This window comes from Polypterus senegalus, chromosome 2 (genome assembly GCF_016835505.1).
Source record: "Polypterus senegalus isolate Bchr_013 chromosome 2, ASM1683550v1, whole genome shotgun sequence".
In the NCBI taxonomy this organism is placed as follows: Eukaryota; Metazoa; Chordata; class Cladistia; order Polypteriformes; family Polypteridae; genus Polypterus; species Polypterus senegalus.
This window is the reverse complement of record NC_053155.1, coordinates 194,640,655-194,657,452: the sequence shown is the minus strand read 5'-3', so window position 1 is coordinate 194,657,452 and position 16,798 is coordinate 194,640,655. Positions and strand designations below refer to the sequence as shown.

Below are 16,798 nucleotides of genomic sequence, written 5' to 3'. Positions count from 1 at the left end.
CCTCTGCTACTTAACTGACCAGATTAATATCCCATAAGTTTCATTGACTTTATGCTATACTCTGATTAAAAAGTGTTCCTTTAATTCTTTTGAGCAGTAAATATGAAATGCATGTCTAAATGCTGATAAAACTTTCTGCATTTTTAAGTAGTAAACAGATTTTAGGTTTAATGTGTATATAACGTAGTTTTAAAATGCAAATGTTCTTAGTCTTTAGTTGTCGTCGGATGTAAACGTTTCTTTAGAAACACTATAAATTTTAAAATACATTTTAAATATTAAGTTTTAAAACTAGAATTAAGTTCAATTTTACTTTCAATATTAAATTGTTCTTATATTAATAGCAATAGTTTTATTTAGGTGATGTAATTCATATTTTGTATATTTTCATTGAATTTTAACTACTTTCTTAATATCTTTGCCAAGATATATTAAGAAGTATATTCATTTTTTTTTTTTTTTTTTGTTGGAGCATCAGCATGTTTTTTCATTCAGCACAGCAGAGAATGACTTTTTCCCATTCATATTCAATTTTGCATTTATTTTTCTTCACTGCAGCTTGTTATGCCTTCTGTATTTCCTTGCTGTATTTCACTAGCAATAAAGACCTGATAGCCCAAACTAAAAATGTCTTGTCCTGGCCGTTGAGTCGCACCGCTGAAAAGGGGTCATAAAGAGTAAATATACTAACCGCTGTGTTGCTTGGCAGATCTATGTACGGGCACAGTTTGAGTATGATCCAGCCAAGGATGACCTCATTCCTTGTAAAGAAGCAGGCATCAAGTTCCGGGTCGGTGACATCATACAGATTATCAGCAAAGATGATCACAACTGGTGGCAAGGCAAACTGGAAAATGCCAAAAATGGAACAGCGGGTCTTATCCCATCTCCAGAACTCCAGGAATGGTAAGTTGTGTTGCATAGTGGCCATTGTTTAATACCATTGTGTTCTAGGGCAATTGTGTAGTTTTAATTTTAGTTTCAAGCAAGACATTCTGTCAGCCATCCAGGGCTGTGTGTCAAGTGTAAGGAAATGAACAGATGTGTGTCTCAAAAAACTGCAGATGTTTCTTGTATCCTTGTATCATTTGTAACGATTCCCCTAAACTCAAACAGGGCAATGCTACACTGACGATAAACCTGTTAAGTTCTTGGTAGCAAATTAGACCTGGTTGTTCTGCCACTTCTTCTGTCAAAACTTGTTATTAAGCAAAGACAGAAAACAAAAGGAAACAGTTATGGAAAAACATAAGAGAAAAAATTACATACATAGATATATTTTAACAGAACAATTTCACACTTTTACATTCATACAGCACCAACAAAATAAAGTCCCCTTTAGCTGTCACTTGAGCAAATTCCCACACCATATACATAGAAAATCCCTCAAAACACACCAAATTCCCATGTTTAACTGGAAAGGCTGGCCAATCCCAACAAACCTCCACATATACCGTTCGGTCCACAAATATTTGGACAGAGACAACTTTTTTCTAATTTTGGTTCTGTACATTACCACAATGAATTTTAAATGAAACAACTCAGATGCAGTTGAAGTGCAGACTTTCAGCTTTAATTCGGTGGGTTGAACAAAAAGATTGCATAAAAATGTGAGGCAACTATAGCATTTTTTAACACAATCCCTTCATTTCAGGGGCTCAAAAGTAATTGGACAAACTAAATAACTGGAAATAAAATGTTCATTTCTAATACTTGGTTGAAAACCCTTTGCTGGCAATGACAGCCTGATGTCTTGAACTCAGACATCACCAGATGCTGGGTTTCCTCCTTTTTAATGCTCTGCCAGGCCTTTACTGCAGCGGCTTTCAGTTGCTGTTTGTTTCTGGGCCTTTCTGTCTGAAGTTTAGTCTTCAACAAGTGAAATGCATGCTCAAGTGGGTTAACATCAGGTGACTGATTTGGCCATTCAAGAATTTTCCACTTCTTTGTTTTAATAAACTCCTGGTTTGCTTTGGCTGTATGTTTTGGGTCATTGTCCATCTGTATCATGAAACGCTGTCCAATCAATTTGAGTGCATTTAGCTGGATTTGAGCAGACAGTATGTCTTTGAACACCTCAGAATTCATTCAGCTGCTTCTGTCCTGTGTCACATCATCAATAAACACTAGTGTCCCAGTGCCACTGGCAGCCATGCATGCCCAAGCCATCACACTGCCTCCACCGTGTTTTACAGATGATGTGGTATGCTTTGGATAATGAGCTGTTCCACACCTTCTCCATACTTTTTTTGCCATCATTCTGGTAGAGGTTGACCTTGGTTTCATCTGTCCAAAGAATGTTTTTCCAGAACTGTGCTGGCTTTTTTAGATGTTCTTTAGCAAAGTCCAATCTAGTCTTTCTATTCTTGAGGCTTATGAGTGGCTTTCACCTTGCAGTGCACCCTCTGTATTTACTTTCATGCAGTCTTCTCTTTATGGTAAACTTTAATATCGATACGCCTACCCCCTGGAGAGTGTTGTTCACTTGGTTGGCTGTTGTGAAGGGGTTTCTGTTCACCATGGAAATGATTCTGCAATCATCCACCACTGTTGTCTTCCGTGGACATCCAGGTCTTTTTGCGTTGCTGAGTTCACCAGTGCTTGCTTTCTTTCTCAGGATGTACCAAACTGTAGATTTTGCCACTCGTAATATTGTAGCAATTTCTCGGATAGGTTTTTTCTGTTTTCGCAGCTTAAGGATGGCTTCTTTCACCTGCATGGAGAGCTCTTTTGACCGCATGTTGTCTGTTCACAGCAAAATCTTCCACATGTAAGCACCACACTTCAAATCAACTCCAGGCCTTTTATGTGCTTAATTGATAATGACATAACGACAGACTTGCCCACACCTGCCCATGAAATAGCCTTTGAGTCAATTGTCCAATTACTTTTGAGCTCCTGAAATGAAGGGATTGTGTTAAAAAATGCTTTAGCTGCCTCACATTTTTATGCAATCTTTTTGTACAACCCACTGAATTAAAGCTGAAAGTCTGCACTTCAACTGCATTAGAGTTGTTTCATTTAAAATTCAACAACACTCACAGTACGACTTACGGAACAGGGCGAGCCGTTTCTACCTTTTTCCTCCGCGTCGATAGTGTTCATCACTACTTTCCTCGGTTTAAGTTTCAGCTGCCACAAAGACTGACCATTGCTCCTGATTGCTTCCTTCTTGCTGGTTTTAATTTTGCCACTCCAATCCTTCATTGGCTACTAACTGGAACAGTTTCTGATAGACTTTATCAGATCCCACCCATGAAGGCAATGCTGTGAAGCACCACCTTGCGGCTCACGGTCCTGTATTACAAAAGGCTCCTCCACCTGAAACTGTGTAGAAGCCCCTCAGCAGTAATGGGCAGCACACAAAAAACAAACAAGGAACAATACAATGCACATAAAACTACTTGGCTGTAATATTTTACTTATGTGGCAATGCTACACATTTGGCATTCATCCAAATAAATATGCAGAAACAGCACCATGTTGGGGTTATAGGGCAGCCAGCTTAAGATATCTGTGTACTCTAGTCACTATACAGGATAGCAATGTATAATGGTTGTGATCGAAAACATTTGAGTCTGAATTTGGCGTCCAATGGGACTGACTTTTGAAAGTGGCCAAAAATGATGTCCTGTGTACTAAAATCCATCAGTTGTTAGTTTTTATCATCCATGATGAATAATGTGGTTTTTTTCCTTTAGGACCAAGTACAAATGGGTGCTAAAAATCTAAATATTAAATGTCTAAAGCAACAGAATATACCTTCAAAGATTCCCACTTGCCTAGTCAATATGCCACTGGATGTGTCCTCTTTAAGTGTCTGTTTTTTGTTTTTTTTTTGTTTTTTTTTCTGTCCTCCTGGCCATCGGACCTTACTTTATTCTTTGTTACTTAGTATTGCCTAATCTTATTTATATATATATATATTATAAACATGTTTCTTCATCTTATAAAGCACTTTGAGCTAAATCATTTGTATGAAAATGTGCTGTATAAATAAATGTTATTGTTGTCATGGCTAACAGAATTCCATTGTGCCAGGGCATCTTGGAGATGATCCAAATTCTGACCAGCCTGCAACATCAAAAGACGTTTCGTTATCATTTAGAGAAATAAGGAAAATCAAAGAGTCACAGTGTGTGAAATAGCAAATGCTGGAGGGTTTAGGGTGTCCATTCTACATGTACAGTTCAACATTAGCAAGATCTGTTGGGTGTCCTGAATGTTGACTCCTCAAATGAAACTTCTATCAAGAATTTCATGGAGATATTTGAACTCTTGACTTCTAACAGTGAGAAATATGAGACGTAATTCACAGCTGGTGATGACACCAGGATATAAACTGTGACTCAGACTCCTGCAAAATCATGTGCCCAGTTTTTTAAGATATTGAGGATGTGCTACATGCTGACTACATGCTTCAAAAGGCACACATAACTGTCAGGTTTATGCTGATGTATTTTGCTAATTGCAGCACAGATTGAGGGGAAAAGAGAAGAGAAAAGCTGTTGGCCATCCATCTTCTGCTTTACATCAAAGTCCCAACTTACACTACATGGGTAGCAAAGCCACCCCCACCCTAAGCTCCAGACCTGGCCCAGTGTGGCTACCATTTGTTTCAGAATCAGAAGGGCTGCCTCAGTAGGATATACTATGCCAATAATGACAGTGCCAAGCTGGGCTGTCATATTAATCAAAAAATGAAAGTTCAAATGTTCTTATCAAAAACAGTACATCTTTGGATATATTCAAATGTATGTTAATAACCTGAATCTTGCATATTCGTTTATCACATTTGGGTTTTTTTTTTGTTGCTGCTATTAATCATTTACATTGGTATGTTTCCCTCACTTCACTGAGGTGTATTTATGTGTCTCCAGACCTTCTATATGTTCACTCAGTCTAATATTAGGACTTCTGTTGTGTTTCTCCCCCATTTAGGCGTGTTGCATGCATAGCCATGGAGAAAACAAAACAGGAGCAGCAGGCGAGCTGTACATGGTTTGGCAAGAAGAAAAAACAGTACAAAGATAAATATTTAGCAAAGCACAATGCAGGTAAATACAATGTGTTTTTGTTATTCCATATAATAAAATTGTGTTGCTGTTCGGCAATAGGGATTTTACTTTGTTTGATTTCACTGCTAGATGGAGAGAAAACAAAATTAGGTGATCTAGTCTGCTTATCTACACCCTTTTTTTTGACTGAAAAATAGAAGTGTTATTTTCTGCATGACGCCCCAGCTCCTGTACATGAGCTGTTCACCCTGCTGCCCCCCTTCCACTAGTTTATACACACAATCCATACAGTACATGTAGTTTATCTGGGGGGCCCAAGTTAATGTGCGGCTGGTCATATCACTGAGAATAAACCAAAACAGGAAGGAAGGACAGGATATGATCACTAAACTGCTCTTTCAAGTACACTTTGATGAACAGTGCATTTTTAAAAGGGAAGTAATGTATTCACATGCCATTTTGTCTGTGCTGTTCATGCCAAAGTATACATTTTTATTTTATTCCTGCAAAAATGTTGAAATAATTAGGCTCAGGGGAGAATACACTGAGGCTCCTGTTTGTCTTCCCAGTTGCATTGTACTGTATCTTTGAATGTAACAAGGAAAAATAGTAAGCACTGAATGAATGATGTTAGGGAGGCTGTGGGGATTGCACAGTAATGGCCTCACTTTAAGGTTTTCCTCACACAAGCAGTCAAGATGCCCTTTGTAACCTAAAAAGCTAGCATTGATCTGGAATATACAGTGTCTCTTCTGCAGGAATTTTAAAATAAATTCTTTCAAAAATTGCAACCAGCCGATACTTTACTGCAGAAGGGATGACTTATCTTAATTTATAAAATGTAGAACAGGAAACTAGCAGGAAATGAGACCTCTTTAAAGTGTGGCTTTGTCGCAGATAGAACTATTGTAGACATTTCAAAATTCACAGCTTATTTTTTCACATGCCTAGAATGCTGCCCAAAATATAAATAACCAAACGGTGCTCATAAGTCTCACTTTTAGTCAGCCCCGTCCATCCCTCATTCAGCAGCACGCATTTGCTGACATTTATGTACAAGTGCAGACCAGTTGCACAGCACATTGAACTTATGAAACAACGTTTCTTGGTCATAAGTCACCATTTATCCTTTTTTAATAAATTTAAATATCTGATGTCAGAATATATACCTGTGTGTTCTTTATTATGTTTAGCATAATACTACAGTCTGAAAGAGCAAAGTTTAGAAAATGTGTTCATCGTGATCTGGAGAAATGGCGGGAGATGGGTTTGCTTTGTAGTCACTGGCCTCCCCTGAGCTGCCCCTGCATGTCCTCGTCTTGGTGTGCTCAGCCGGCATGTCTCGTCAGCACAGTGGGCAAGAGAGACCAGAAAGACACGTTTTACAAAAAGCATGTTTGCAGCATTGAACTGTCAGCTTATCTGAGTGTTTTACAATTGGTGTGATGTTCTGTTTTGCTGTGTCATTTGAAGTGCATGTCAGCTTTAATGTTCTCATTTTTCTTTATTTTATTAACTGATGTATTTGAATCATATCTCAATGACCCCCCTGTACATTTTTCATGCTGTCTTCCTCCCAATGGCTTCTCTGCATGTAAGTAACATATTGAGTGATGATGCTATTTTGCTTATTTCCTTGTTGTCCTTATTTTTCTTTTTATAACTCTTTAAGTATTTATTTGCTTTCCATGTTTTAAATGATAATGCTACCTACATAAACCAGATAATTGTATTTGATTTCAGGTTTGTTTTTCCCATCCCTTCTTTCCCATTTGTCAGGGTTAAATATAAAATTTTATACAATAAAATAACAGTGCCAGGCACTGTCAGATTTGGAGATGTGATGTATACACAGATAGATAGATAGATAGATAGATAGATAGATAGATAGATAGATAGATAGATAGATAGATAGATAGATAGATAGATAGATAGATAGATAGATAGATAGATAGATAGATAGATAGATAGATAGATAGATAGATAGATAGATAGATAGATAGATAGATAGATAGTGAGTGTGAACTTTGACCGGGACACACACAGACGGACAACATAGTTCCACCACACACTATTTATTTACACTATTTACAAATTACGTGCAACCCAAAACCCCAAGTCCAGGGCTCACAGTCTCTGTGCCTTTCTTTCCTGGCAGCCTCCAGTCCTCTCTCCAGCTCTGTCCACTTCCACCCGACATCCACTGCTCACTGAAGGGAGGCGGCCACTTATATATGATTCCCGGACGAGCACCAGGTGTTCCCGGCATTCTTCCCTTGGCCACGCCCCAGCGTGGCGGAAGTGCCGGCTGTCCTCCCGGCAGCTCTCCAGGTGTCCTCCAAAGTCTTCCCCGCACTTCCTGGTGTGGCGGAAGTGCCGGGCTCCCGGGATAATCAGGCACTGGGGCGCCGCCTGGCGGTGGCCACGGGTCCCTACAGGGCTGGGCTTCCAAGCCCTTTACCTGAGGCCTCCAACATAACCAGGACGGACGCCCCCTCGCGGTCTGGAGGTCCTCTCGTCCTCCTGGGTGTCCCGGCCGGGCACCACAATAGATAGATAGATGCTTTATTAATCCCAAGGGGAATTCACATGTTTGTACAAATATATTGTTTTTTTTTTTTTTTACTTTGAGGTTGTACTGTACTTAATGCTAAGGTATTGTATATTTGAAACCAAAAAAATAATTCACCAAAATACATGACTTCCCTAAACTTTTTCTGGTCACATTTTTTAGGTATCCATTATAAACCAGCTATTAAGAATCTTTAAACATTTTATTAACTGTGCTATGAAACATTTGAAATGTGCTGTTGCTGTTGTTTCACATCATGTTAAAAGGGAGTATAATAAATGTCTAACATGCAGACAGTACGTGCTGCCTATGATGGATACCCAACGTGTTACTCCATTTCTTAGCTTGACACACATGTGTATTAGCAGAAGCCATAATAAGTCTGCTTCAATTTTCTTTTACAATTTTTCTTGCCTGACAATGATGTCTTTCAAATAATGCATAACTTGTAATCTGTAGAACACCAAAATGTCAATACAGCCATCTTATTCAGAAAAATAAAAGATGTTGTGCAGTTTGACAAAGTAACAATTAACTTTATTACTAATACATTTTTCAAGAAAAGCTAATGTACCCCCTTGGCTTCTTTGGAATGATGGAAAAGATGGAGTCTTTTGTGAGCCTGACTTCAATTGGCAGCAGCTCAACATGAGTATTTTACTGAGGGAGCAGAGCCAAACCCTATGTCAGCTCTGGGCGGCCAAGCAACTGCGTCTCACTTGTCCTTTACTTCAGCCAGCACTCATTGAACGCATCACTCGAAGCTCAGGCAGCAGCGGCCAACAAAGCTAAAGGACCTTCAGCCCACACGCCCAGACACCGTCCGGATGCACAGGAGGGTTTAGGAATAGCAAAGTACAAAAGGAGCCATTAACAAAGTGACATGTCAGTTTAAAGTCTATAATGGCTCTTTTTGGTTTTGAGCCGTGTCTTGCCTCAGCTCTAGCACATAAAGTTGCTTTATATTTTATTAAACTGATTATTCTGCTTTTGGTATCTGCATTTAAAAGAAGCAGTCCCAACAAACTCATTTGAGTAGTTTTCAGTTTCATTTAGAAACTGAAAAATGACTTGTTTGAATTTTGTGCTTTCCATTGCTTTTGAAGTAGGCTCCCTCTCCCACTTGATGCTGTTTTGTAATAAAATGGCTTTAAAAAAATGAATAACTGAATATGCTGACAGTAGAGGAATTCAGCAGAGAAGGATAGTCGCCAAAAGCTGATAATGTCAAGAGTCAATCGATAGCTTAACATAAGCTCTCTGAGCTCTTTGCCTAATGTTTTGATAGATGCGATTTAAGGATGATGGAAGAATTAAACAAGAAAGTCAAACCAATCGCTCTGTAAGCAAGTGCCACGTACATTTGCTTTAGTGGCCCCCACACTTTTTCATGTGGGACTTCACCATGCTGTTTACAGTGTGCTAATGTGTAGGGCTGTGGGGAGCAGTCTGGGAAATACGGGGGGCGAAGAACAAACTCAGTTAAAAACCTCTGTTTACTCCACAGATCGCGTTCAGTGTTGTTGAAAGGTTAGATAGTTTTGAAGTTTAGGTGAAATATTCCTTTAATTGAAACATGTTTTGTACTACAATTCATATAGAACAAAAACTGCTTACATCTTTCTAAATTAGAGCTAAAATAAAGTAATAAAAACTGAACTACAGACTTTCATTATAAGGTCAATTAAGAGGGAAAGTTAACATTTCTTTTGCATGGTGTGTTTATTAACTTACACTAAACATTTTTGATATTATTAGTTGTGAATATCAGCTTTATTGGTTAGGGTATCAACCACAAGTTAGCTGCCTTTGTCTCCCTGACCCCGCAGTACTCCAATATAAATATATCATTAGTTAAAAAAATATGTGTAGTTTAAGTGTGTATTTACAGATAATGTACAATGTGTGTATGTATTTATATATTAAGAGGTGGTGGTAAAACTAAGAAAATTTTAATACTTCATTGGATGCTGTTCAAAATCACAAGGTGCTATATATATTGTGAATTTCCCCTTGGGATTAATAAAGTATCTATCTATCTATCTATCTATCTAAAACCGTATGGCAGTGCTCCAGCTTCCTACACTTTAGCCTCTTTATTTTTTATAGTACTGAATAACTGAACAAGCACTGTAGTTACTGGGTAGATATATGCAGTACTTTAAGCAGTCTTCTAGATTTTAATAAAAAAAAAAAGTATATAGTTATTGAAACTTTACAACTTCATTATATTATATCATCTCTAAAATAAAAGTTCAAATTGAGAGCTTTATTTCCACTGCTCTGTTTTGTAATTTATTTTCAGTTAAGCAATAAAGATTGGGGAGGAAAAAAAGTTATTTCCAGTGTATTGTTCAAGATATAAATTGTACAGCCTGCTGAGAAAAGGAAGCTCTAATAAAGCAGGGGTGGTGTTTTGATCAGACTCAATTTTGATGAAAAAAATGCATGTGTAATTTAATTCTCCATTATTTTATTATATTGTTATACTGAGTGATGTATAAAAATCTAGAAAACAGCCCACATACAGTAGATATAAAAAACACATACGACCTGCCCATATTTTGACATTTTTAGATATCACTGATCAGTCAGATATGGTATAATATATATAAAACACATTTAATGAATTGCCCTTCTCTCTATCTATGATTGTTACTTGATCTCTCTGTCTGTCCTCCTTGTTACTTTAAGGCCTGTTCAGCCATATGTCCACTATGTTTTGGTCTTTAGCCTTCCAGTCTAAAGGTTCCTGCCAGTTACCTTGTTGCTTTTATTTTTTCCTAACAGTATTCGACCAATTAGACCTCGTCACATATGAAGAAGTAGTGAAACTGCCTGCCTTCAAAAGGAAAACTCTTGTCTTATTAGGTACTTTTTCTTTGATACTGAGATTTCCTCTTTCACTGAGTTGTATTAATTTTATGCTTTTGTTGAGGGTTTTAAAACACCAAACTTGACTAATCTTGTTGCTGCAGGTGCTCACGGTGTTGGTAGAAGACACATTAAGAACACACTCATCACAAAACATCCAGACAGATTTGCATACCCAATTCCTCGTAAGTGGAACTCATATTTATGTTTTTTGCAAATCAGTTTGAGTGTTAAAATCCCTTGTAAGACACTAAGGTGTACTTCTGAGTCCTGATGTGTATTCAAGTGCATAGCTGACTCATACCAGGCGGAACTTATTAGGAAGTTTGTTAGTACTTCATTAAATACTTTTTGTTTTACTGTTGATGATTATTTCTTGTTTTTGTAAAGGCAGAGTGTAATCGTGTCACAAGTGTTTTGTAGTTTAGTGCCTGCCAGAAACTTCAAGGGCTTCTGCTTTTTAAGGGCCATTAAGATTTAATATTAAAATTAAACGGAGTCCACAGGGGTCTCTGCTCTGTTACTCCGGGGCTGCTTTTTCACATTAACCCAAAAACCGGGCCCATCTCGTGAGCCGAGCTCTGCACTGTGTTGCCCTTGTACGGTTCTGACATGTGTGCTAAGTGTATTTGCGTGAACTCTGTCTGAACACTCGGTATATCGTGTCTTTTTCATTGCCCCAAAATTGCGTTGTTTGTTTGTAGACACAACAAGACCTCCAAAGAAAGATGAAGAAAATGGGAAAAACTACTACTTTGTATCACATGATCAGATGATGCAGGACATCTCAAATAATGATTACTTGGAATATGGTAGTCATGAAGATGCCATGTATGGCACAAGACTAGAAACAATACGCAAGATTCATGAACAGGGACTTATAGCAATTTTGGATGTTGAACCCCAGGTATGGCTGCTCACTTTCATATTCCACCTTTCTGTTAACTTGCTCTCTCTCTGCTGATGCTCTTCCAGAAAACTACAATACTGTGAACTAACAAAACTGGTAGTATTTGTAGACTGGTAGATTATTTGAAAACTGACAGGAGATATATATATATATATATATATATATATATAACATTAATAATAAAATTAGAATTTTGGTATTGATACCAGATCTCAGACCTTAGCACGGGTACTTAAATGGTTCTGAAGCAAATAGCAGAAAACCCCAACCCATACCCAACCATCCTGGTGTGCCACACTACACACCTTTTCCCTCTTGACAGCATAAGGGCCTGAAGTGGGCAGTCATTGAAGGAGAGGGTATTCCCATGTGAAGTGCCGATTGCATTGAACCGATAAGCAGTGGGATGGATCTGAGGGACTGAGAGGACAGGTGAAATAGACTTCCGGTATGGAAAATCCCAAAATGCTGGTACCTAGCCATTTTAAATGTGGGGTTTTGGTGCTTTTCCAGTGCTGTTGTGCTGTGCAGCCTTAAATAAATCTCAGTACTGTAAAGCTACCACCAACAGGTACCACAGTTAGGGGTCAATACAATACTGCTTTGTATTAAGATGTGTTGACCAGCCATACTTACTTAATAAGTTAATTAATAGACAGATATTGTTGGTTTCCATTTATGTTTAATCAGTTTCTACTTTGCTGTCAGTGTGCTTTAACAGATCTGCATATTTTATCATAGTGCTCTGTACCTGCACTCAGACAAGAGCACTATACAAAAAATAAGTTGTTGTTCTTTTAAGGCTAAAGAGTTACATTTGGGTTTCAGTGCTTTGTTTTTATGGTGATAACATTAAAAGGTTAAATGAAGTCAGGCTTATTTTTTTAATCAAAAACTATGTATTAAACGAAATTGTTTCCTAAACGTTCTCCCTTTACCCAGGCCCCTCGAACCAAGTGGGCCTTCTGAAAACATTTCTGGAGACTTGAATTTGATGTCATCACTACTATTGTTCCTCGAGACTAATCACATGAAAGTCTGACACGTGGAAGTGGGCTGCTGCTCTCAGTTGAGGTTACTGCACTTGGTTTTTTGGTAAAAGCTGAAGCAAGAATGATGAGTTTTCAGTTGAAGGTACCGGTGTGCCACACGTCGTTTGGACCCCCACAGCCCATGTGTGCCGGTGTAGTGCCATGGGCCTGTGAATGTAAAAACGGAGAGCACTGCAACGCACCATGATGTCACCATTTGCATTCTTTGTTGTTTTTATTTGTATATTCAATTAAAGATGCTGCTCTGTTGGAGAAACAAAAAAGTGTGCTACTTTTAAAATGCCTGCTTAGAGGTTCTCAGCAGTGATTCTATTCCTTTGTTCGGGTATGTTTACTTTGATGAGATTTTTGCTTGCTTTTTTTGTCTTTTAAATCTGCATTCTTTGTTTTCTTAGGCCCTGAAAGTTCTCAGAACAGCTGAATTTGCCCCTTACGTAGTTTTCATCGCTGCTCCCACCATAACTCCTGGCATTAATGAGGTGAGAACTAAGATGATGTTTCTAATATTCTGTAAAATAATCTGATTAGCAGCTCACGATGCTCCTCAGTGTGGTCAGATCAACTGCATTTGAAAGAATGTTTGTCCACCCAGACCCCCCCGCCCCGTTATTACCGGCTAATTCTTTTGCAGACTCTCAGCAATGGAGATTTCAGGCCACCACAGTAACACATCCAGAAGAATGCTCATAGATGAATCATTTTGATGATCTCATGATGCTAAAGAATTACCTCCAAAATTTCATCAACAATGTGTTACTTTCTATGTCGAGTATCACTTCTGTTCAGGTCTATCAAAACACAGAAGCATGAGCCGTGAGCATTGCCAGTAGGGCCTGCCCAAGACCAGTGATTAGTAGTTACATAAAGAAACGGACACCCCGGCCAGACTGAAATGTAGTTTTTCTACCTGTGAATCCCCCTCATGTTTTTCATGTGTGCTGGTGCTGCTGAGAAGTGCTGCAGATGCCTTATTAGCATTTAGACTTTTACGTATTTAAACTACAAGGCGGGCTCAGTTAATAAAGCTGCCTCGCAGAAGAACAGTAGGCATAACAGGGTATACCCCATTTTCCCCACACACAGGATATTCTCAGCCTAATGCAATAACCAAATTTAAGTGAAATTTCACTTTAGTCCTAAAGTTCTGCCCACACTTACAGACCTGAGCTGTAAACTGCTAAACGTACAATTAAATTAAAAGTGCCATGCAATGTGTATATAAATGAAAAATGCACACAATGTTTTTATATAAACCAGATCTGTAAAGCATCCTAAATATCAGTCAGCACACAGCAATGAAGATGAAAGACAGAATTTGTCCCCTGATCCAAAGTACATTACGCCAGCCTCCTACATGGGCAGACCCAGAAAGCCACAGCAGACTCTAGTAGAATTTAACAAAGGTCAATCGCTACTCGAGCACCCCTCCCATGATCAGGATGGATAACTTCATCAAAATGGCAGCAACACCAAGAAGAAAAAGGGACTGCACAAAACCTCAGCAACTGCCGACCAATTATTGCACAATAGAAGGAGCCAATTTTAGACTTTCTCAAGTTTGATTTACTTTTGGTATTCTAAGCAGACCAGTGCCATGTAATTGTATAAGCTCTAGACGGAGTCATTCGCAGGTTTATTTGTCAAAAGTTCACTGTAAATTTGAGTTTAAGTAGGTGACTTACAGACTAGAAATGTATAATTGTCCCTTAGTTCCAGTTATTCTTAAATGATTGTCATTTAGTAAACAATCGGAGGCAGTTGTGCCAGTAAATTCAGCTTGAAACCAAGGAATGAACAAGCTTTTTAAGGTCCTACACATTAAGAAAAGACTTTGCGTGGCAGTACTTGTAAGCCTATGATAGCAGATCTTATAAAGTGTGGAAGTAAAGCAATTGGGGTTATTGGAATATAGATTGACTGGTTCTGGATTCTGTAAAAACAGTTCTTCACTGCTTCATTACACTTAAAGGGAAAGTGTCCTAAAACACGCTATGCGAGTAGGAAGCAAGCCCTCCATTTCCAAAATTAAGTCAGCATCAGTGTGCGGATGGCATATCATTCGTAAAAGTAATATATTATGATTGGCTGAAGAGTTTAAACGTCAAACGCTAATTGCTACAGCTTATCAGAACATGGCAGACCAAACAAATTACAGAAGTTCATGACCACCAACTCATTCAGCAAGTCTTTATCCTTACTTCCTCCAGCTCGACCTTTTGTACTATATTTCATTTGTTAAGAGTTTCTCATTTCTTCCTCTTTTCAAGTGCTAGTTTTGAGGAATAACTGACTCAACATTTTTTTCTGAACTTCCTGTCCTAAAATTAAAATTACTGAGCACATTAAAACAAAAATATCGGAGCTCTGCAGCAAAACACAGCTTATACTTTTGTATTTTAAAATGACCATTAGGAGTTTTCAACTTTAAATGCCAATTCACAAGTTCAGACAAAAATTCATAAATTAAAAGAAGAAATCTACCCATAATGACAAAGTGAAGAGATGTTTTCAGAAAGGTTTACAAAATAACTGAAAATCAAAACCGGACATCTCTCATTTATTACGTTATTCAGGCCTGCATCCTGCTTGCATAAATTATCCTTGAGATGTTTCTAGAACTTGATTGGAGTCCACCTGGTTGGATAGTTTAGGAAGGCACACACCTGTGTATATCAGGTCTCACAATATTCACTGCACACCATGACAAGAGCCAAGTCATGAAGTCCAAGGAACTCTCTGTAAACCTCTGTGAAAAAACTGTGGGGTGGCACAGATCAGGTGAGTCTAACCAGGGACAGGGAGACTGTTTAGAATTAAGGAAGGATGAGGACAGCCATATATAAAAAGGTCTTTGAAGAAAACCTGCTCCAGAGTGCATGTGACCTCAGACTGGGGCGATGGCCCAACTTTCAGTATTACAGCAACTCGTAAAGCCAAGGCAACAGCTTATATATCAAAACATAAAAGTGGTCCTGCACTTCACAGAAATGAGAGAAGCACTGCCGTCAGACTTCATGTTCATCAGGTCGTTTTGCATATTGACAAAAGTAAAGCACATAAGAATGTTGCCTTGCCCTCCATGCCATTTTCAGGCCTGGCAGACAGAAGGCCATCATCAAAAGTGTTTGGTTTTGGGAGCCACTGCACATCACTTTTGATGTGTGCATCCTGGTCAAGCCGCAGTTTCACTGTGTCTTTCAGACCAACTCGGGCCCACTTCATGACTTTGCCATCAGCTGCTCTTGGAAGTGCATTTGGAATTTGCAAAAAAAAAATTTGGGATCCAGACACTGTCATTTCACGCAGTTAATTTTGTACTGTGTTTACATATCATTGTGTCACAGCCATGCTTAATGTTCATCTCTGTTTTCTGGCCAAGTGAGGTGTTTTCTGAAGTGTGAAGTTAGGCCTTTGTTTGTTTCTTGCATGCGCCTCAGCAGTTGTATATTTGGTGTGTTTTTTGTTGTAATCTTTGTTGTTTACTTGTGCTAACCTAAATTGTTGTGGTTCTTCTGTTTATCTGGTGTTTAATCCCAGTGATATTTGTTTTACTCAGGGTTATTTACTGGGCTGCTGTTTCTGTGCATGTGTCCCTGTTGTGCCCTCTTTAATACCTGCACAGTGTTTGGAGCCCCCAGTGAATGTAACACGAGAAAATACAACACCCTGTTAAACAGCTTCACATGAACAGTGGCATCTAGTGGCCACCAGCTGACAGTTCACGCTTAAATAATTCTTACTTCTTCCTATCAAGGCAGTTACAAAATTGCATTTCTTTATAAGACTTTGTATTTTTGTTGAGGAATTCAAGCCACACTGTTAGATTTAGTCAGAGATGTTAAATTAAGCCATAAATTCCCAGAACTTAATAATGAGTTTCTTAACCTAAGAAATGCCCCAAGAAAGAAAGAAAGAATGAATCTCAGTCGTGTTTACTGTTGGGATGCCATATTGAACAAACAGCACATAAAATGTCCCAAATTGCTCAAACAAACCCATGAACACCTGCAGCACTTAACTTCACTTTCCAGATGCCAACTGTGAATGCCTGCAGCTGTTAAGCAGTGACTGGTCTGTTGGACCATACGACAAGGGCAGCTATCATGGATGCTGTTTGTGAAGACCACCTCCTTTAGCAGGAAATGCCCCAAACACTTGACATCTGCCAACATGAAAGCTCCTGTATGGCTCAAATCATAAATCTACGCCAATGCGTAACAGGATAACAGAACTAAATAACTTGAAGAAAATGTGAAACAAAAGGAAATAATATGCATTAACAAATAAATAATTAGTCATAATAATAACAACATCCAAACACTGAAGGCCTCAAACAAGCATATAATAAAATGTCTGCAAAAGTGCTCAGCCC

The 16,798-nt window shown here is 38.5% G+C and overlaps 1 protein-coding gene across 11 annotated transcripts in view; it reads left to right on the top strand.

The window, feature by feature from the left end:
- caska (calcium/calmodulin-dependent serine protein kinase a) overlaps nucleotides 1-16,798 on the top strand; it is a 509,789-nt gene that overhangs the window by 486,353 nt on the left and 6,638 nt on the right. For all 11 annotated transcript variants that reach the window (XM_039745129.1, XM_039745125.1, XM_039745124.1 and 8 more), the window contains 6 exons: nucleotides 710-906; nucleotides 4,942-5,057; nucleotides 10,381-10,461; nucleotides 10,569-10,649; nucleotides 11,169-11,371; nucleotides 12,822-12,905. In XM_039745129.1, the coding sequence (XP_039601063.1) occupies nucleotides 710-906; nucleotides 4,942-5,057; nucleotides 10,381-10,461; nucleotides 10,569-10,649; nucleotides 11,169-11,371; nucleotides 12,822-12,905 (762 nt within the window). The remainder of the gene's footprint in view (nucleotides 1-709; nucleotides 907-4,941; nucleotides 5,058-10,380; nucleotides 10,462-10,568; nucleotides 10,650-11,168; nucleotides 11,372-12,821; nucleotides 12,906-16,798) is intronic.